This window comes from Heterocephalus glaber, unplaced genomic scaffold (assembly GCF_053883595.1).
Source record: "Heterocephalus glaber isolate CG9 unplaced genomic scaffold, H.glaber_assembly_v1.0 deba00001608, whole genome shotgun sequence".
Classification (NCBI taxonomy): Eukaryota; Metazoa; Chordata; class Mammalia; order Rodentia; family Bathyergidae; genus Heterocephalus; species Heterocephalus glaber.
The window spans coordinates 17,360,916-17,382,323 of record NW_028258379.1 but is presented as its reverse complement, the minus strand read 5'-3'; the positions used below and the strand labels follow the sequence as shown (position 1 = coordinate 17,382,323).

The 21,408-nt window shown below is 41.5% G+C and overlaps 2 protein-coding genes across 5 annotated transcripts in view; one reads left to right on the top strand and one right to left on the bottom strand.

Moving 5' to 3' along the window:
• Positions 1-1,107: 1,107 nt before the first annotated feature.
• Positions 1,108-9,091, bottom strand: Ahsa1 (activator of HSP90 ATPase activity 1). Of its 2 annotated transcripts, XM_004837123.3 has the most exons (9): positions 8,795-9,091; positions 7,296-7,486; positions 6,121-6,203; positions 5,597-5,714; positions 4,289-4,377; positions 2,960-3,088; positions 2,163-2,264; positions 1,623-1,674; positions 1,108-1,485 (listed from the first exon to the last, which is right to left on the bottom strand). In XM_004837123.3, the coding sequence occupies exons 1-9, from the start codon at positions 8,872-8,874 to the stop codon at positions 1,313-1,315; spliced, it is 1,017 nt and encodes a 338-aa protein (XP_004837180.1). In that variant the 5' UTR covers positions 8,875-9,091; the 3' UTR covers positions 1,108-1,312. The 2 variants fall into 2 exon arrangements, with proteins under 2 accessions (XP_004837180.1, XP_087051259.1); XM_087195133.1 differs by lacking the exon at positions 6,121-6,203 and having other exon boundaries at positions 8,795-9,042.
• Positions 9,092-9,274: 183 nt separating this feature from the next.
• The window catches only part of Vipas39 (VPS33B interacting protein, apical-basolateral polarity regulator, spe-39 homolog), a 29,614-nt gene continuing 17,480 nt past the window's right edge, over positions 9,275-21,408 (top strand). The window contains exons 1-7 of one of the 3 annotated variants that reach the window (XM_087195125.1): positions 9,275-9,739; positions 12,493-12,585; positions 13,940-14,042; positions 16,483-16,629; positions 17,669-17,707; positions 18,061-18,125; positions 20,135-20,191. In XM_087195125.1, the coding sequence (XP_087051251.1) occupies positions 9,356-9,739; positions 12,493-12,585; positions 13,940-14,042; positions 16,483-16,629; positions 17,669-17,707; positions 18,061-18,125; positions 20,135-20,191 (888 nt within the window). In that variant the 5' untranslated portion in view covers positions 9,275-9,355. Of the gene's footprint in view, positions 10,019-12,492; positions 12,586-13,939; positions 14,043-16,482; positions 16,630-17,668; positions 17,708-18,060; positions 18,126-20,134; positions 20,192-21,408 lie in introns of all 3 variants that reach the window. The other 2 variants (XM_004837125.4, XM_021245781.2) reach the window with 2 other exon arrangements.

The window sequence follows — 21,408 nt, the reverse complement described above, 5'->3', positions numbered from 1 at the left end:
ACACTGGTGTGCAAGCCAGAGCAGGCTTGACTGGGAAAGTGACTGTCCCTGTCAGGCTTCTTCTTCCTGCCCTGTGGTAGCCTGAACTCCACTAGAACATGTCTAACCCCAGAAGTGGCACAGAGCCAGTGCTCAGTAAATTGTTTAATGGTACTAGGAATTTAGAACTACTTTAGGGACGTTTGCTTTTTCCCTGGTACTGGGGATTTGAACTCAGGACCTTGTGCATACTGAGCAAGGGCTCAATCACTGAGCCACGTCCCACCTCTTTTACAAAATTTTTAAATTTTGAGACAGATTCTTGCTAAGTTGCTCAGGGTGACCTCCCACTAGGGATCCTCCTGCCTCATGCTTGAGTAGCTAGGACTACAGCACTGTGCCACCTACCATGCTGTTGCTTCCTTTTGGGGGTCTTGGGGAGTACTAAGATCTGGAATCTCCTATCCAGGAAGGTTACTTAATATACTAAAAATGCAGTGTCTTTGCAGGTTTGAACCAATATGGCAGCAGCAGCGTTTAGATTTGAGTCTGGGCTCTGCAGTAATGGTCTATTCCAATCCCAATCCTGCTCAATGTCAGCTGTTGGATCTGTGCTATTTATGAGGCTTACCTACAGGATGTGTATAGGGAAACCCAAGGTTTAAGTTTTCGTGAAATAAATGATAGTACCTATTTCACTGGGCTTTACGGGGATTAAATGAGCTGATGGGAGGAAACTGTTTCATGTGTGGTATACAAGTGCTCCAGTAGAAGCTGCCACAGGACGGCAGTGTCCCTTTTTCTACATCTCAAACCAGCTCCTGGTGGTCAACTCTTTGCAAGGAGCCAAGAGGACATGGAGAGTGGAGAGCCCAGGGCACCACCTTCACAACAGTGGATCCCTTAGTTGTGGTGGTAAAAGGGCAGCTTTTTGCCAGTTTGCAGGATCAAGTTGGAATACCTCAAGGATGCCCAGTAGTGAGAAGCAGGTTTCCTCTGTGCCTCTTAATTACCTACTATCACCCAGAATAGAGCCTAGGCCTTCAAGCACCTGCCCCTCTTTAAAATTCAAAACCTTCAGGGGAATTCAGTACCAGCCACCCAATGAACACAGCTTCCAGATGTGTATGTTTTTAAAATTATGTTTATTTAGCATATGTACACAGAAAAGAGAAATCACCCTCTGATCCCACCCAGCAGAAAACATGCACAAACCCAAGGTATATGTGGAGGGAGGGGCCCCGGCCCCAAGTTAGCAGTTGGGATGGTGCAATCCTTTGAGTCACTAGCCCCAGTCAGAAGTGTTGTAGGCTGGAGCCCCCCGCTGCCAGCCCTAAAACAAGCGTGCGCCATAGCCAAAAGTCTGTTTGATGCCCTCAAAGTAGTACCGCTGCCAGCCCTGCCGCGTCCGCTCTTCCTCAGTTGCAGGGATGCCTCGGCCTTCCATGCACAGCTCAGTCTCTCCATTCTTGTCAATGAAGGTCAATGTGATGGTGGCGAAGTGCCCTGTTCGGAGAAGGTGGAAGGGATGGTGGTTCAGATCCAGGGTTTCCATGTAGGTTTACAGGGTTTCCATGTAGGTTTACAACTAGGCAGAAAAGACATTCTGGGAACAATGATAATAAACAAACATGCTTACTTACCCTCTGGCCAAGATTTAAACCTCCACTTCATCACAATATGTTTCTCTGGGACCTAAAATAATCAAAGAGCTCAATCTACAGTAGACTGTAACACACCCAATCCTAGCTAGTGTTGGTCATCTGCCTTTGTATGGTCTATCATCTGTGAGACTGTATTACTTGCAAGACAATTCAAATTGGGGCCTGGGATTTAGTTCAGTGGTTTCGCCGCCTGCTGTGCAAGCACAAGGACCTGAGTTCAATCCCCGGTACCAAAAAAAAAAAAAATAGGGACAATTCAAATTGCAGCATTCTTTTGAAAAATGAAACTTTTTGAGTTTTTTTTGTTTTGTTTTGTACCGGGGATCGAACTCAGGACCTTGCACTTGCCAGGCAGGCGAGGTGCCACTGATCTAAATCTCCCGGCCCCAAAACAAAATGGTTTTATTGACCAATGGAATTAAGTCTTAAATTTTAGCCACTGAGCCGAAAAAAGGACAGAAGTCACACATCTGACCAGACAGAGGCTATAATCTTAGACTGGAGCCCCCAAGTACTCACCAGATCGGTAAATTCCCCAGAGACGTTGCCATCTACCATGTGAAACTTCCCACCTTTGTCTGCTTCTAACATCGCAGGAGCGTGGGTAAAGGCCTGAACCAGCTGGAAATGTGGGGTGGGGAGAAGATGCACAGATTTCAATGGGATGGAGGGAGAGCTGAAACCTGCCGGCCTTAACTCTCATTTCCAAAGATGCCATTCTGCCCAATGAACAGGCTCTGGGTTTCCCTGTCTTCTGTTCCACTACAGACTAGGCTTTGCTTTTAGTAATTCTTTCTAAATTCATGATGCCATTACTTTGGGCCATTCATTTTTCTAACAAGGATTCAAGTCAAGCATGCTGACCTCCAGTTGTAATGGCAGCACTCTGGGACGCCAATGCAGGAGGATCTAAAAGTTAAGAGGCCAGCAGAAACAACTTAGCTAGACCCTGTCTCAAAATTTAAAAAGGCCAGAGTATAGGGTCAATGCAAAGGCCCTTGGTTCAATCCCCAGTACCACAAAACAAAACAAAACAAAAAAAAAACAAAAACACAATAACACAACAACAACCTCAAAATCAAACCAAACCAAAAACAAAGGATTCAGTCAGTGGTTCTCATTTATGTGACCTAAAACTACACAAACAGAAAGGGGGGTGAAATTCACTTCAATGAGTACTTGCCCAGCAGGTATTTTTCTTTTGCCTCTACTTGTGTGAGAGAAGCCTCACGGATCCAGTCACTGTTGCCTCCCCTGCCTTCTGAGGGGTTAGACCCACAACCCAAGTCACTAGAATGACAGAAGGTCACACTTACCTCTTGAGTGGTAAACACTCTGTACAGCTCCTCTGGTGATGTCAAGAAGGTTTCTCTAAGGGTGATCTTACAAGTGGGGATTTTGACACCAACAGGTTTGGCCTGGGTTTTTGAAGGAGCAGACTTAGTCTGTGAAAGGTTTAATGAAAAGGGTCAATTTAGAGTGACAGTGAAATCTCAGGGACAGACTTTCCATGCAATCTCACAAATTTCACCTCCAAAGCTATTACTGAGGGGGGTTGAAGGGAATTTGTGAGTGCAGATGTTTCAGTCATGAGAGAACTGTTCCAGAAATATCCTCAGTTCCTACTGAAAACAATCACTCTAAGAGGAAGACTCTGGTACTCATTCAAAACCCACCAGCCATAGGAAAAGCCAATCATTAGGTACTTCTGAAGAGCTCAGGATTAACTCTCAATAGAACTTCTATGCTTAACTAGCTGGAAGCAAGGCCTTGTGTGGTGCCACACACCTGTAATCCCAGCACTGAGATGCTGGGGCAGAAGGGTGGCCTCGAGTTTGAGGCTAGCCTCAACTACATAGGAAGACCAAAAGATAAGCTGAAAGCAGGAGCCAGGGGTGTAGCTCAGTAGTATAGCATCTGCCTACCATATGCAACGATCTGGGTCTCATCCCCCACACTGTCCTCACCCATACCCCTAAAAAAGACCGAAAAAAAAAACCTGGAAGGAGCCAGGCATGGTGATGCACACCTGTAATCCCACCACTCTGGAAGGCTGAGGAAGGAAGATCACCTAGCTGGAGCCCAGCCTTGGGAACTTAGCAAGATCCTATATCAAAATTTAAAAAAAAAAAAAAATTTAAAAGTGGGCTGGGGACATAGCTCAATACAAAGGCTCTAGGTTCAATATCCACTGGGTGGGGAGGTGGGGGCGCCGTGCCTGGAAGCAATTTTCCAGAATTCCCTAACTCTAGAGTATTCTTCATTGTGCTGACAAAAGGGTGTCAGGGCTCCTAACCAAGTACTGAACTTGAACCACATGAATTCTTTATCACTATATGAGACAGACCTATTTCTTGATGAGTAAAGTTGTGATGTAACCCTTTGACACACCTTGATGAGACCTTTAATGTCAAAGTATGAAATATCAACATCAAAGTTTGAAAGAATAACTGAAAACATATACAAGCAAAGACCTTCTTGTGCTGTGCTAGGGTTCTACTAAAATGAATAAAAACCTGGTTAAGGAGGGGTAGACACAGGGTGCACTGGCTTCAAGGTCAGAGAAAGCTGATGTAAAACAAGGAGGCAATCTCTGAACTCCCTCTGTAGACAGCCTCCTCTCCATCACCTGGAATACTGTTTACCTTGCGCTCCTCAGTTTTCAGTGCTGGCTGCCCTGGTGGGTCTACTGACTCTCCATTCATTGTCGGCAAGATCATGCCCTGGGTGAACTCTGAAAACACAAAATCCCAGTTTGGGGAAGTTATTTCTTGGCAGTTGAGACGGAGGTTTCATTACAGCTTAACAAATACAGCTGTCTTAATGCAGAATGAAGTGGTGACCAGAAAAGAAATGGTCTATTTTACAAATTTACCATTGGTCTATACCAGAGAAGTGTCTGAGTGTATGCTACAGAATATAGTACATTCACTGGGGTTATCTTTAAAAGCTTAAAACCCTGACCCAGTTGCAAGCATTACAATTTGTTAAATGCATTTACGGTCTACTACCAAAAGTAGTCAGTGAATAGAATGGCACTTCTGTGATTTCAAAAGTGGGTAACAAATCCAGCACTTATAGATGCATATTTAGTTGCTTTCCTCTGCTCTGCCTTACCTCTGTAGAATGACCATAATGAGCCATAACACTGGAGACAATGATTCCCACTAAAAGAGTTAATCACTTTCTAGGATGGTTCCCTTTGATGGTCATCATATGTACTCCAACACCAATACCAGAACAAAGGGACACAAATGAGACTCTAGGGGAGAGCTGAGCTGACCACTATTCTAACCATCTAAATATTCCTGAAGAATACATATCAAAGGTAGTCCGGGACTGACTCAAGGGGGAAGCCAAGTCTTTAGGTCAGTGCTGTCCAACGGAAATACAATGTGACCTGGGGATTTAGCCCAGTGGTTTCACTGCCTGCTGCGCAAGCACAAGGACCCGAGTTCGATCTCCGGTACCAAAAAAAAAAAAGAAATACAATGTGGGCCTTCTATGTAATTTAAAATTTTCTAGTAGCTTCATTAAAAAAAAAAAATTAAACAGGTGAAATTAATTTTACTAATTAATTTTAAAAATTAATGAAACTAATTTAACCTAATGTATCCAACTATTATTTCAACATGTTATTAGTATTAAAAGATTATCGTGATGTTATCTTTTTTTTGTACCAAGCCTTCAAAACACAGTATTTTATGTATTTTATGCTCCCAGCACATCTCAATTTGGGCTAGCCACATTTTAAGATCTTAAGAACCAACATATTACACAATGCAGCTCTAGATCTTTCCCTTCTCAGTTTACAGACTGACTTGGACACGAAATAACCCCGCCCCCCGCAATTTTCACCCATTTGCCCAACAAAGGACACTCAAGCCCCTTACTCACAGTCTGGCAAACAGAAGACTGCATTCTTAAGGCATTTGTAACTACTCAAAGGATACCTGTTTTGAGGGTGCTGATGTAAATTCCCACTGCTTCTCTTAGAAGTTTCATCCCTTCTTCCTTCATTAAGGCCACGAGATTTGTGTCAGGCTCATCTTTGGCAAGGCTCACACTAATCTGAGTGAAAGATAAGAAACAGGTGGTAAAAAAATTGAGGGACACCCACATCCTAGAATGTGGGTGATGATCAATGAGGTATCTGCTGACATTTCCAAAGGAAATAGTAGAGTTGGGAGTATTCCCCCAATCCCCATACATGTTCCGTCTTGAGTCTTCTCTGCTGAGGCAAACATGGCTAATGTTAGAACCCATTTCACTAGCTAAAATAAAAACAAAGACAGAAAGAAAGAAAGGGCACTTGCTCTGAAGCTTCCAATGGTACCATATACCAAGATCTTTTGCAGACTGGGGTTCTGAATGCTTGGACCAAGCCTGGGCTATTAATTTTAAGTGACAGGTCATTTTCCCCATCTGAGAATTAGAGGCTAGGGAGGACTCAGATGAGGAATTAGGAAGCACAAACCTCCACTTCATCCACACTGTTTTCATCAGACAAATTGGGGATCTCCACATGTCCCTTGTACTGTACTCCTGACTTAGAGGTACCTGTCAAAAGCAATGCAAAGTTATTAGTCTCCTCCTTTGCAGGAAGTTTCTGCTATAAGCTCCTACCAGAATACTACTCCATTTAAGCTTATTTTGCAGGGCTGAACTAACCTTCTTTAGTCTGAGGGACTGCTACAAGTCAGGTGCAATCAATCCCCCTGCCACACCAATGTCTTTTCTTCACCTAATTACTGGAGACCAATTGGTTTATTACAGTGTGGAACTGAGAGCTATACAGATTGGGCACTAGAATGAATTTATTCCAATGTGACTGATATATTAGGAAACAATTTGATCATAAGAATTTCATTTTTCTTCTAGGTGATTTCATCCATGAGAAACACTAGGTGAAGACAGAAAACAACACTCAGCAGAACCGAACTGCTTAGGAAAACACACAATCTCAAACAGCTACTTCCCAACGACCTGTTTACCAGGCAGTGAACAACAGACATAAAGAGCTGGTGATGTAACATTCCTTTAGATTTCAGATGGCTTTCCAGCATTTCACAACAGCCATTAGGCTACCACCCTGCTGAGGCCCAATATCACAAGAAAACTTCAGGTCTTTTTTATGTATTTCTTATCATTTACTTATGTATACTTTTTATGTAACATCATCAAAGAGACATTAAGTCAGAAGACAGGTATGAAAGCCCCAAATCAGTCACACATAAGCTTCGTTAAAATAGCAATCCAACTGGTCATATTCACACTGGAGGTATCTTAGAAAATGAACAAGACTAGAAAAATCTCCCTGCTCCCTTTAGGTCATTTACAAGGCATATGTAACTAGCCCAAGGAAATTTTGCCTTATGTGCCTCAACAAAGACCAAAGCCCCAAGATGCAGAGTGCCAAGCCACCTCACTAATGGGGACACATAAGACCTAGAGATAGAAACTCTACTTAGTGTTCCACAGTGGCAGAGAAATTTCAGCACCTAATAAATACTGCTTCATTCCAAAGTCTTCAAAGCACCCACTGTCTTCTCCCTTCAAGAGTTTTTGACTCCTCAGAAGCTGTTCTCTCCAGCTCAACAGGTCAGTGGAGATGTAGTTTACCTCTTCCCTGACTGCTCCGCTAATACTTACCTGTCCAGTTTAGTTTGATGCTCCATTCGTAAAAGAAGATGAGTTTGCCTTTTCGATTGTTAATGGATGCCTCTCCATCAAGCTTACTAACTTCTGTCACTTCACATTTGCCTTCCTCGTTTTGCACCTGCACTGCCAGGAAAAGTGTTTTCAGCTTTTCCGTGGACCAATTTGACGCATCCCTCTCTGTCCTGCAAAACAGAAACAAAGCTATGGACCAGCAGTAGACTGGAGGATATGCTGCTCTATGCAAGAGAATGCAAGGCTAAAGCAGGCCTGATAGTTTGAAAAGACTGCAAAAACCTGGCTGGGGATTTAGCTCAGTGGTTCCGCCGCTTGCCTTGCAAGCGCAAGGTTCCGAGTTCGATCCCTGGTACCAAAAAAAGAATGCAAAAACTCTGGTTCTATTCCATTATATCCACAAACATGTCACTCTGTTTTGGGAAGACAAAGTATTATATTTTGTTAACAAGTGCTGTACAGAATGCAACAAACTAAACGGAAAGTTATGCTTTCCATTCTTAGCATGATGATATTTGATGCTTTAATATGGCACCCCCAGTTGACCAAGAGAAAAACTGCACATGCTTCTGAGGTGAAGAGCAGACTAGACCATAGGGCACAATGTTTAGCTAAAAAACCCAGTAAAGAATAAACCAGTAACTCTGACCTCAAATAGTGGAGTGTTCTGACCTGTCAGATCCAGACTGTGCTATAAACTAACAAAACGGAGGTCAAGTACTCTGTGTATGTTAAGAGGAGACAGGGTGAGATAAGACAAGAATCACTATTAGCTATTAAAACAAAAACTTGCAAAAGGAGCGGTAAGGGTGTAAAAATACTGTAAACAGTAGGAACAAAGTTCACAAGAGTTCAAGGGTAAGTACATATTACTTTTGGAAGACTTCAAGGTGGGCAATTTTTAAGGAACAAACCACAATAGCCCTGCAACCCGAGTTACACCACCGCCAACTTAATAGTTCCGGGTGAGAGGCTGCAGCGTCCTTAGCATCCAGAGCTCTGAGCACCTGCAGAACACGTTCCAAACCTTCTCCAGCCGCACTGAGGCAGCGATCCCTTATGACTGACTTTTAATTCCACCGTTAAGCCGCAAAATAGGAATTACAACGCCCTGGCCAGAAGACTTCCATAGCAATTTCCCAACACAAACGGAGTTTCGGTCTCGCTGACTCCTCCAGCCACGTGTAGTAAGCATCTCCCATTCAGGCTTGATGCAGCACCTAGGGCGCTCTGTTCTCGTCTCTGAAATTCCTCCTCTAGGACGCAGCCGTCCACGTCGACCCTCTCTCCCCAAACACCGAGACCGTGGCTAGGGTATGGAGAGGTCTGGGACTACGGACCTCTGTCACAGTAAGAACCCACCCCTCAATTTCAGGGCAGGGTTCTCTGGGCCTCAGCTCTATCCCGACCCAGGCTGTAGAAGGCACAAAACCCTAGACTGGTCGGGAGCTCCTGCGGCCTGCCTCGTTGGACCTCACCAGTGCCAGTTGTTGACGTTGGTGGCGTCCGCCCGCTCTTCCACGATCCAGCGTGGGTCGCCCTCACCCCACTTGGCCATCGGCTTTTCTATCTCGCCGCCACCAGCCCCCAAGCAGTCGTAGTCACAGCCTCAGAACCGTTTGATCCCAGCCGCCCGGCAGCGCCTGGAAACTACTAGAAGCGGCCGCAGCACCTCCTAGGTTGCTTTTCCTCCCCCTCCCTTCCCCGCCCGAACTTCCGGCTCCTCCCCACTCCCACCGGCTACTTCCGTTCCAACTTGCCGGAGCGTGGGTTCGTACTGTTCTAGAGTTCCTTCAGATTCCCTCAGGTTATCCCCAAATAGGCTCGAAATTCAGCCCCTCGCACTAGCATTCCTCATCCTAGAAACACAAGAGACCCGTCTCATTGTTTCCTTGGGCCCTAAATCGGCTTGCTAAGCTTTATGGGAGTTGTAGTTTTGTTAAGTGACCATCGAGTAACCGCGGAAAGTAAAGGAAATGACCTCTACGGAGCGCTGGGGTCTCTGGGGGTAGTAGTCAAAAAGCCCCAAGGCCCATCGGATGGCGCCTGATGGCAGAGGCCAAAGAACTGCAACTTCCAGCATGCTCTTCGCCTTCGAACTTTCTCTAGGCCTGTCCCCAGCGACTGTCCTTTTCCGCTCCCTATTCAATGCTGCACAGCCTGATAGAAAGGCTGGCCCGGCGGTAGAGGCTGTAGAGGCTGTAGCTGTTCTGGGAGGCAGGGCTCGGTGTGGAAGAGGTGAGGGTGTCGCCCTTGGGCCGTGTATCTGGCTGAGTCCATCCTCTCCGCGTCCTAATCTTTTCTCCCTCTTGAGGCATTCCTACATCCTGCCCCTGGCCACCCGCCGGAACCGGAGTAAGCTCGAGGTTGAGCCTGCCTGCAAGCCATTCTCTTTACTTCAGAATGAGCTTGTACTCTGCCAGGTAACCGCCGGGGTCTGGCGACAGCGGAAAACCGATGGCTTCGTGGACGTTCGCCTGTAGAGTCGTCCTGTTTCACCCACGTTCTCTGGTTTCAGTTTACAAACCTTTCCTTGAAGCCAGGTTTGACTTCTCATAGCTGGTTCCTAGAGTATCCTGATTCAGGGAGTGTCTTGGTTGTTTATTGTTTTGCCTTGTTTTCGTGATCCTTCTGTTTTCCTTCGTCACATTCTGTTCTCACCTCGGATCTGTTACCCTCCTCTGTGGGTTCTCAGTGTACAGGTAACGATAAGATCAAATCTCTGAAGAATTATAAATCATGTTGAAGTACCTTTTTGGGTCACTTTTAAAATTGTACCTAGTTGCTTTGTAACTTCTAGAGCTATTAAATCACGTAAATCTAGCTTCTCTTTGGTACCACGAGTAAAAATTGGTGTCAGCCATTGCGTGGTTAAAAAAAAAAAAAAAAAAAGGTTCCAGAAATTCTCTGGTGGAGTATAGGGTTTGTTAGACACAGTCTATGCTAATCTATAGCTATTACCATAGTGCAGACCTGCTCTGGTTTTCCCAAAATTGAAAAATAGGTTGTTAAAAGGACTTTGCAAGGCAGAAAACCTGGCTTGTAGTGTGGAATAGGAATGATTAACAAAGTTGCTTTGTTACTTAATTCTTTTGTGCCTCATTTTCCTCATCAGTCAAATAAGAAAGGAATCTCCCTGGCCTACCTTATGAGATTGTTCTGAGAATCAAATGAATGACAAAGTCCCTATAAAATTGAACATGTGCCAGAAACATTTATGTATGTTCTGTATATGCTTTTGACATTGTGGCCACTTCAGAATTTTTGTATTAAATGACACTTTTAAGTATTTAGGCTTGCTTGCTTTATTTTGGTTTTTTGAAACAGGGTCTTGCTATGTAGTTCACGCTGGCCTTGAGCTCACTGTGTAGCCTAGGCTGGCCTCAAACTCACAGCAGTCTCCTGCTTGGATTACAGGTGTGCATCATCATGCCTGGCTAGGGTTGCTTTAAAATGCTTTTTTTTCCCCTATCCTTTTCTAAGGTACTATGATTAACAAAAGTTAATGAACATTAATTTTCTGTCAGGTGCAAAGCACTTACTGTTTTAATGCTCATAACAATCTTGTAAGGTAGGTCATCTGATATGCCAACTTAGGAGAAAACCAAGACAGAAAGATAACAGTAAGACAACTGATACTAAAAGGAACTATTATTTAGTATTTACTTTCTGTTTCACACATCACTTTCTTAGGTTTTTCTGAGTCGTACTTATCTTTTATTCCAACCTTCTAAGGTAGTATGTCATTTTTCTCAAAGCCTAAAATAATTTACCAAGTTTGCTCAGAATCAGAAAAACTGGATTTGAATTCAAGGCTGCTTGACTGCAGCTATGTTTCTGCTACTACAAGGGGCAATATAACTATGTCTGCCAACTTTTTTTTTTTAATTGAATTTTGACTCCCTAGAATTAAATACAGAAAAGGATTTTTTTTTTTTGGTACCGGAGATCGAACTCGGGTCCTTGCGCTTGCAAGGCAAGCAGCAGAACCACTGAGCTAAATCCTTGGCCCAGAAAAGGATTTTTGACCTACTTCTGGATTCAGTAAGAAAAAAATCAGTGAAGTCTGCTGTTGAAAGGGACCAGCTAGCAGAAAGTTTTCACCACTACTGGGTCCCCTTAGTTGAAAACAGGAAGTGAAAGTAAAGTATGTTAAAAGCCATGAAAAAGTTCAACAGGACTCTTATTAGAAGGGTTTCTAAAGCTTTTACTGAGAAAGGTGCTATTGCAAAAAAGGAAAAGCAAGTCAATCCTTTAGAATTTGGCACTGTAGCTTTTGAAATTATTTTGGTGCCTTGGAGGTTTTGGTGCTTGGTTATTGGCTTAAGCCATAGCTTTCACTTTAATCCAGCTGGCATTGATAGTTTAGTTTGTAATTCTAGGGAAAAACTGGGTTCTGGAGGGTGAAATCTAATTTTATGGGGGTTTTTTGATTTTTTTTTTTTGAAATCTCATTTTAAAGTGGTTATGAGGGACTTGTGGTCTTATGACTAATTCCTTATATATTTTTGGCTATGCTCTCAAATTTTCCAAATTTTGGCCAAGTTTTTAATAAAACAATCATGATTTTGAGATATAGGGAAGATAATTCTGCTTCTTTTAATTGCTTTGCTTTCATTCTTTTAGGCGCTTAAAAGGTATACATGAAAGTGAAGGGTTTGTCAGTTTTACTCACTTCATTTTCCCAAACCCTAGCGTAGTACTTTAGAGATGGCACTTGATAGATACACGTTGAAACATGAATGCAGTAATTCTGTTTTGTGTGTGCTTTGATTGATCTTTGTGTCTTCAGCAGATTTTATGATGAATTCTTACATTTGCCTGCCTTGTTCTGTTACCTTTATACATAGTACTTATGCTAACTGCCCCATCTCTGTTAAGAGGACAGTATCTAAACTTTCATATCTCTTACAATACCTGTGGGAGTGCCTTGAGCAAAGTTGATATTCTAGGAAAGAAAGACTGTTCTTGGCCAGCTAGAGGATTAAAAATATAATCTGGTTAGTTGGAAACCAAGGATCTGATTTTATATAACAGGTTCAGTATTTGCTTTACCGGATTTTTTTCTACATTTCTGATTTCTTGGGGTAGTTAGTAGAGAAGGAACCTAAAGTTTTTGGAGCTCTTTCGACAGAGAGCCAGGAAGGGATATGTATCTGTCTTCCTTTCACTCCAGATGAATTGGACAAAGGGTGATGAAGAAGAATATTGGAACAGCTCCATGTTCAAGGCTTTTACCTTTGATGATGAAGATGATGAGCTCTCACAGGTAGGTTTCCACAGATAATTGCGAAAAGTTGCCTTCTCCTTTATGATAACACTCTTAAAATCTCCTTCCCTTCCCTCCTTGTAAGCTGGAAGTGGTGGCACATGCCTGTAACAATCCGAGAGGCTGAGGCAGGAGGATTGCTGTGAGTTCAAGGCCAGCCTGGGCTACATAGTGAGCTCTGGGCCACCCTGAACTACAAAGCAAGAACCTGTCTCAAAAAAACAAACAAACAAAAAAATTTTTTTTAAAATCCCGTGTATCCTGAGCAACCTGGATTTTAACTATGTCTTCATTAAACTCAGAATTGTTTGGGGTTAGATCTTCAGAAAAATCTTTGTTAGTCAGCTTTCCATAGCTTTGATGAAATACTGAGATAATCAACTTTTTTTTTTTGGTACCAGGGATCAAACTCGGGGAGATAATCAACTTTTAGAGAGAAAAGGTTGTTCTGACTCATAGTTTTGGAGGTTCCAGATCATGACCTGGTGGTTCCATTGCTTTGGTTCTGAGGGGAGGCAGCATACCATGGTCCAAGCAAGTGGTGGAGCAAGATTCCCTCATCTCATGGCCAGGAAGCAGAGACAGAGGAATAGAAGGGGTGGGATCCCAAAGTTCACTTCAGGGACATGTCCTCAATAACTAAAGGACTTCTCACTGTGGCCCCCTACTCAAAAGTTCCACTGTGCCAACCAGGGGACCAATTCTTTACTGCGTAGACCTTTGGGAAACATTCAGGATCCAAACTTTAAAAACCTTCATGTAGAAAAGCACTTGGAACCCTATGGAGAAAGAGCCAGAAAGATTGTAAAAATTCATTCCTTTCAGTTTTCTTAAGAATCCCAAGTCTTATTCATGTGATATAATTTATTGTTATTCTTATTATTAAAATTGGATCTTACTATGTTGCCCATGTTGATCTTGCACTTCTGAGTTTGATAAGTCCTCTTGCCTCACCTCCCAAGTGGCTGGTATAGGCATTCACCACGTACCCAACTAATTTATTTTTGAAAGATGATCTAGATTGAAGAGTTGTCCTTAATTGTATCTATTTTATAAATGAGAAACAGACTCAATTTTGGAGGGTGAATAAATTCAGATTTTCACATCAAGTCATTTCTGGGAATATATTTAGAACTCAAAAGTGGCTTTGATTCCTTCTAACTTTTGCTGTTGTACTGCAGTGTTAGCTAAAATGCAAATTGTTTTCTTGGAAAATATATGGTAGACTTGGTTTTCAATTACAGAGGATGAAACTTTGGCCCTCTTGAAGTTCCAATTGTTCACCTTTTTGGTTATCAAAAGAGAGGTGGGAAATGTCGGTTGTCTGAGTACCCTGCCTTATATACCTCTGCAGTTAAAGGAATCCAAGCGGGCCGTGAATAGCCTTCGAGACTTTGTGGATGATGATGATGATGATGAATTGGAGCGAGTCAGCTGGAGTGGAGAACCTGTAGGAAGTAAGTAGAAAAGGCCCTACGAAGGAACTGAAATTCAAGGTTCTTGTCACTAATGAAGGCTCTCCTTATTTGTCTCTTCCATGCCAATCAGGAAAGGGTATGAGGTTAGACTATTATCAGATGAGCACACATCTGGAAGTTTAACCATAGGAGAAAATTCTTGGAAAAATACAACAGTAATTCCCATATGGCTATCTGTATCTGTTGTCCTAGAGCCAACAATTGGCTGGCTATTTAAAAGTCATTGGGATGCTTATTAAAATTACAGATTCCTAGGTTTTACCCCAGAGAATGATTCAGTATGCCTTTGGGGGTGTTATTTTGTTGTTGTTGGGAATTGAACCCAGTGCCTCACATATGCTAAGCTTGTGCTCTACAATTGAGCTGTACTGAAGACATAATTTCTAATAAGTACTGCCTGTGATTCTAATAGTTAGTCATATATTTGGAACTGTTGGCTTTTTTTTGAGACAGGGTTTCACTATGTAATTCAAGCTGGTCTTGAACCCAAAGTGATCCTCCTGCCTCAGCCTCCTGAGTGCTGCGATTACAGGCATGCGCCACCACACCCACCTTAAAACTGTTGGTTTAAATACTCATAATGGTTGGCAAAACTAACTTCCTTAGCCACTGTGCCTTACTACTTGGCTGTTACAGTATTTAGTGCCATTTAACACATTTGCAGAGTCCATCTGATTTTTAAGAAATATTTTTAATTAAAAACATTTTTTTAAATAGAATATGCTGTAACATGATTTAAAAATAAGAAAGGTATTAATGTATACCTTTGAAAAAGGTAGTAACATATTCCATTGACGTTTCCCTTTTACACTGATGAATCTTCTCTGTTCTTAATTCCTGCCTCTCAAAAAACAATCACTGTTGCTTGCTGATTTTATAACCATAAAGATTCTTTTTGCATTGGAAATGCTTATAGGAATATTTATTTATTTATTCATTCATTCATTTTTTTTTGGTACTGGGAATCGAACACGGGTCCTTGTGCATGCGAGGCAGGCGGTAGAACCACTGAGCTAAATCCCCAGCCCTCAGGAATAAATATTTATTTTTACGTCTCTATTTATACAAGCAGAAGCATACTTTATACCTTATTCTTTTCATGTGATAACATAGTTTGGAGATCTTTTCATATCGTTATATAAAGAACTTTCTCATTCTCCTTTAACTAGTTGCATAGTATTACATTGTATGGATCACTGTACTTTATTAAACAGCCCAATGTTGATGAATTTGGGACTTCCAGCCTTTTTATATCAGTGGTCTTATCAATGATCTTGTATTCTGACCATATATGTGTATATGAAAGGTCAGTTCTTACAGTGGAATTACTGGCATAGGATATTTTCATTGATACTAGATAGGTACTGCCAAATTGCCCACCATAGAAGTTGTACAAATTTGTACTCCCATCAGTAGCATGGGAAAGTTCCTGTTTTCCTACAGCCTTTCCACTCTTTGGCCCTGTTACAGAGGACCAGTGATACACCATTGTATTTTCTTTTTTAGTGCTGAGGATCCAGGGCCTAGAACATGCTAGGCAAGTGTTGTATCACTGAGCTGTATGCCCTACTCATTGTACTTCTAGTTTGTAATACTGTTTTGTTTTTTTTTGGTACGGGAATCAAACTCAGGTCCTTGCACTTGCGAGGCAGGCAGGTGAACAACTGAGCTAAATCCCCAGCCCTTGTAATACTGTTACTAAGAATGAAGTATAGTGGCCGGGGATTTAGCTCAGTTGTCCCACCGCCAGCCTCGGAAGCACAAGGTCCCGAGTTCAATCTCCGGTACCCCCCCGCCCCCAAAAAAGGAGTATAGCATCTTTTCATATATTAAAATTTTTTTTGAGTTTTCTTTTCTGTGATCCATTTATTCATATCCTTTGCCTCTTTTTCTGTTGATTAGTATTTTTGTTTTGATTTGTTTTTTGCAGTGCTGGGTATAAGAATTGGACCCTGGGCCTCACACCTGCTAGGCAAATGCTCTCCCACTAGGAGAACTAAATCAGTAAGCACTCTACCAAAGTCTACATACTCAGCCCTTTTAAACATTTTTAGTTTAGGGCTGGGGATTTAGCTCAGTGGCACCCTGCCTGCCTGGCAAGCGCAAAGTCCTGAGTTCCATCCCCAGTACCGCAAAAAAAAAAAAAAAAATTTTTTTTTTTAGTTTGAGTTAGGGTCTCACTGAGTTGCCCAGTCTGGCCTCAAACTTTTGATCCTCTTTCCTCAGCCTCCTAAGTAGATAGGATTACAGGCATGAGCCACCATGCCTAGCTGATTAATTTCTATGAGTCTCTTTTCCCTTGGTCCAACCTGGCCGAGGGACCCAGGGTCTCTGGTAAAAGTCTTTAGAGTTTGTTGGATGTTGGATGTAAGGATTTATTTGGGTAAGACTTACTGATTTAGTTCTTACTGTCTTGCAGGTATCTCGTGGTCCATCAAAGAGACTGCTGGTCATAGTGGGTCAACCCATGAAGGACGCGAACAGCTAAAGAACCGAAATAGTTTCTCCTCCTATGCACAACTACCCAAACCTACTTCTACCTACTCCCTAAGCAGCTTCTTTAGAGGTAGAAAGTGATGATTAAAGGGATAGGGAAGTCTTTTTCTTTTTTCAGAAAAATTCTCAGGCTATAGTTTTCATTTACTCTAGGGAAAAAGATTATTGGAGGATAATAAATTGTCATTATAGCTGGTGGCTGAATTGTAGGAGTTGGACAAATGAGAGAAATTTACAGGCATTGGATTGGATTTGTAGACTACAATGAATAAAATTGGCATTAACCCAATGACAGAGACTGAAGAAATTTGCCTAGTTCACAATTCTTCCTTGCCCAGTATGCAGTGCTGCTCCGAATCCTTGTGCACTGCAGGTGGGTTTGTAAAATGGTGTGGTCAGTATGGAAGATAGTATGGTAGTTCCTCAAAAAAACAAACATAAAATTACAATGTGAATCCAGCAGTTTCACTTCTAAGTATGTGCTAAGAAGAATTGAAGGCAAGGAGTTGAACAGATATTTGTAAACTGGCATTTATAGCAGCATTATTCACAAGAGCCAAAAGATGGAAACAGCCCATGTGTTCATCGTGGGATGCATAGATAGCTGATCTGTGATATGTACGTATAGTAGTCTTTTGCTTGGGAACCTGAGGCAGGAGAGTCCAAGTTTGAGACCAGCCTGGACAACTTAGTGACACTCAGTCTCAAAATAAAAACAAAAAGGGCTGGGGGTGTAGTTCAATGGTAGAGCACCTCTGGGTTCAGTTGTTAGTATTGCCCCCCCAAAAAGGAAAATTAAAATGGTAAATTGAATTATGTATATTTTACCACAGTTAATTATTTTCTCTTGACCTCCCCCCTTTTTAATAGCACCTCAGATTTCTGAAGTCAAGTAAAACCTTTTCTAAGCCTTAAGTTCGTTCCTGTATTGCATAATAAGAGTCCGTGTATACTGTATCCTTAACCAAGTCTGGACAACTCTGACTTGAACTCTGTTGACCTCTTCTTTTTTTTTTTTTTGGTACCGGGGATCGAACTCAGGACCTTGCGCTTGTGAGGCAGGCGCAATCCCTGGCCCGACCTCTTCTTTCTTTGTTCTTTACTCTTAGGTAGAACTAGACCTGGAAGTTTCCAGTCTCTTTCTGATGGTAAGCATTAGGCCCTTTCTCTTGATTGGTGAGGGAGATGTTGCTGATCTGGGGTATAGTCTGGGAAATAAGAATGGTAGTAATTAAAATAGATAAACTTTATTCTGAATCTACCATCATTAATAGAGAAATTTTCTGATGCTAACCAAGGAGGTAAAAATCAGGCTACAGAAGCAAGAGCTGACTTCTAGGGATGCCATTTTAGGGAAGAACTGAGATCTACTTTTGGCCATAAGATATCTTGGGAGGATACAAGTCTCAAAATGTGTGTGAGAAGGAGGCAATAGAAGAAATAAATGACATAAAACAGGACCTCTGGTGCTTTTCTGAAGCAGCTATCTGTTCTTTTTCAGTTCTGTCGGACACACCTGCCAAAAGCTATGCTCCAGAGCTGGGGAGGCCCAAGGGGGAATATAGAGTAAGTTATATCTTAATATTTATGTGCCACTATACAGTATAAGGTACTTTGGCATATGTTTGGCTTAATTTTCACCACTCTTTTTTTTTTTTTTTTTGGTACCGGGGATCGAACTTGGGTCCATTGCGCTTGCGCAGCAGGCGCCGAAACCACTGAGCTAAATCACCGGCCCCCAATTTTCACCACTCTTTGAACAGACACGATAGTCTTTTTTTTTTTTTTTTTTGTACCAGGGATCGAACTCGGGTCCTTGCGCTTTCAAGGCAAGCGATGGAACCACTGAGCCAAATCCCAGGCCCATGATAGTCATTTTGTCATGTAATGACATGGACACATGTTCTGCAAAATGTAATCTTACACAGCTTCATCACATGTGAACATCATTGAGTGTACTTGCCCAAACCTAAATGATACAGCTTATTATACACCTAGGCTATATGGTATAGCCTAGTGCTGTAAATCTGTATGTACTAAATACTGTAGGGAGTTGTAACATGATAGTATTTTTCTATGTAAACATATCTAAACAGAAAAGGTACAGTAAAAATATGAGGCAATAAGAGTTTTTCAGCTCCATTATAATCCACATACTGTTGTATGTGTGGTCCATCATCCACCAAAATGTCATCATGCAGTGCGTGACTGTAAGACATTCCTTTTTTAATGATCCATCCGTTTATTGACTGGACACAACCAAGGCACACTGTTCAGACTTATCACCTGCCACTTGGACCTTCAACCTGCATTCAGACTTAACAAAGCTGGAACGTGAGCAGCAATGAGGCTTTATGGTGACTTCTTCTACAGTACAGTAATGTAATTTTTTCTGATGGTACTGTACACTACAGTACTATAATTTTATGTTCTCATATATTACAATACTGCATGTAAGATTTATGCAAATAAAAGCAAGGTAATCAAGTTGGAGGTTTTTTTGACCATTCCTTTGTTCTGGATATTGTAATATACATACTATAAACAATTCCTCATTTAGTGATCAATTCATTTAACTCTGTTGTTAAGTGAGGACTGTCTGTATTTTAAATGTGTCCCTCCCCCAAATGCAATATGGAACTAGTGATTGAATCCAAGGCCTCACTCATGCTAGACAACATGTGCTCTACCACTGAGCTATATCCCCTTTTTGTTTTTATTTTATTTTGAGACATGGTCTCATTAAGTTGCCCAGGCTGGGCTGGAACTTGTGATCCTCTTTTGCCTTAGCCTCCTGAATAGCTAAGATGAAGACATGCCACTACACTTGGCTTAATGCCCTTTTGTAAATAAGAAAACTGAGTTTCTCAGTATTAATGTTTACTTGGGGTCTGACAGCCAGGAAAGTGTACGTGAGCTCAAAAATCTATATTTTCCGACTCAGTCTTAGCATTTTTTCTTACCCATTGTTCTACCATTTTTTTTCTTTTTGGTACCAGGGATCAAACTTGGGTCCTTGTGCTTGCGAGGTAGGCGGCGGAACCACTGAGCTAAATCCCCAGCCCCATTATCCTACCTTTTGAAGGCTGAAATTTGAAAACCAATGATCCTCTCAGCAGTCTGTATGCTTGGGTGAAATTCAGTGACTTTTACAATAGTGAGATGCTTGGTAGAATACATAGTCCCATGAAGTATAGAGAGAAAAGCAAATTAATTCATAGAAAAGAAACCATGTTTTAAGATCAAACAAGAAACGTCCCAGATGTTACTCTCTGTCTCTCGGCCAAAGGTATTAATCACTAGAATCTCAAAATGTGACTAATTGCATCTAGGGTTTAAAATTCTAAACCAGTAGATATAAGATTACTGGCTTAGTCATTTGGGTCATCCCTCTTTGATCTCTCTCTTCCTGCTTGCATTGCCCTGTTGTAGTTCGTTAAGAGACTCAAGACCATCTCAGTTCATTTTTCTCATCAGTTGCCTCAACAGAATATTTCTCCCCTGGGGACTAAGACTGAGTTTGAGGCGATTTCATCCCTTAACTTACTGGGATTCACGTGTTGCTAATATTCTAGGATTATAGCAATGACTGGAGCCCCAGTGATACAGTGCGACGCCTTCGAAAGGGCAAGGTAAGGCCACTGGATAGAGAATTCTTGTGGGATTCATTGTTAAAGTGTATCACTTATTGCCACAGGGAGAATTTCTTGTTAAATTAATTTCTTATTAAAAGTGAGAGTAATCTTTTAAGTTTAGGTCTGTGATCCATTGTGAGTTAATTTTTGTCTATATTATGAGACAAGGTTGAGGTTCATTGTGTTTTTCTCATGTAGATCCCAATTTTTTTTTTCTAGCACTGTTTGTAGATAAAACTATCCTTTCCTTATTGAATTATTGTGGTGCCTTTCTTGCAAATCAATTGATCAGATATGTGTTGGTCTCTTTCTTGACTATTCTAGTTCATTGATTTATTCATCCTTATGCCAAAGCCACTTGATTATTGTAGCTTTGTAGTATGTGTTGAAGTCACATAACTTCTTTTGAAACTTTCAACTTTGAATTTTGTTCTTCACTTGCAGAATTGTTTCGGCTACTCTAGATCCTTTATGTTTTCATATAGATTGAAGTATCAGCTTAACAATGTCTGTAAAAGAGCTGCTGGGACTTTGATTTTTTTTTTTTTTTTTTTTTTTTTTTACATTGCTGGGGATTGAACCCAGGGCCTTGTGCACACTAGGCAAGCACTCTACCACTAAACTACATCCCCGGCCCTGGAATTTTATTAACTCTGTAAATTAATTTTGGGAGAATTAACATCATAAATAATTAATGGATCAAAATAGATCATAGATCTAAATGTAAGTAAATGCTAATTATATAAAACTTCTAGAAGAAAATATAGGTGAAAATCTTTGTGATCTTGGGTTAGGCAAAAATTTATTCCCTAGGACACAAAAAGCACTAACGATGAAAGAAAAAAATGTGGGGCTGGGGATTTAGCTCAGTGGTGCTGTGCCTGCCTTGCAAGTGCAAGGCCCTGAGTTTGATTCCTAGTACCAAAAAAAAAAAGTATGGTAGGGGCCAGGGATTTAGCTCAGTGGTTCCGCTGCCTGGCTCACAAGCGCAAGGTCCTGAGTTCTATCCCTAGTACCAAAAAACAAACAAACAAAAATACGGCCATATAAAGACAAATGTTCATAGTAGTTTTTTTTTTTTCACAAAGGCTCGCAAATGGCAACCACTCAAATGTTCATCAGCAGGTAAATGGATAAACAAACCAATTTATCCATACAGTGGAAAATAGCTTGGCAATAAATAGGAATAAACTAGAAATACCAAAAACACACAG

Coding starts and splice junctions, on each gene's coding strand:
- Ahsa1 (XM_004837123.3), bottom strand. CDS start 8,874: ATGGCCAAGTGGGGTGAGGGCGACCCACGCTGGATCGTGGAAGAGCGG. Junction 4,378..5,596: donor CATCAGCACCCTCAAAACAG/GTATCCTTTGAG, acceptor TTGTGTTTTCAG/AGTTCACCCAGGGCATGATC. Junction 1,486..1,622: donor GTTTAAATCTTGGCCAGAGG/GTAAGTAAGCAT, acceptor TTCTCCGAACAG/GGCACTTCGCCACCATCACA.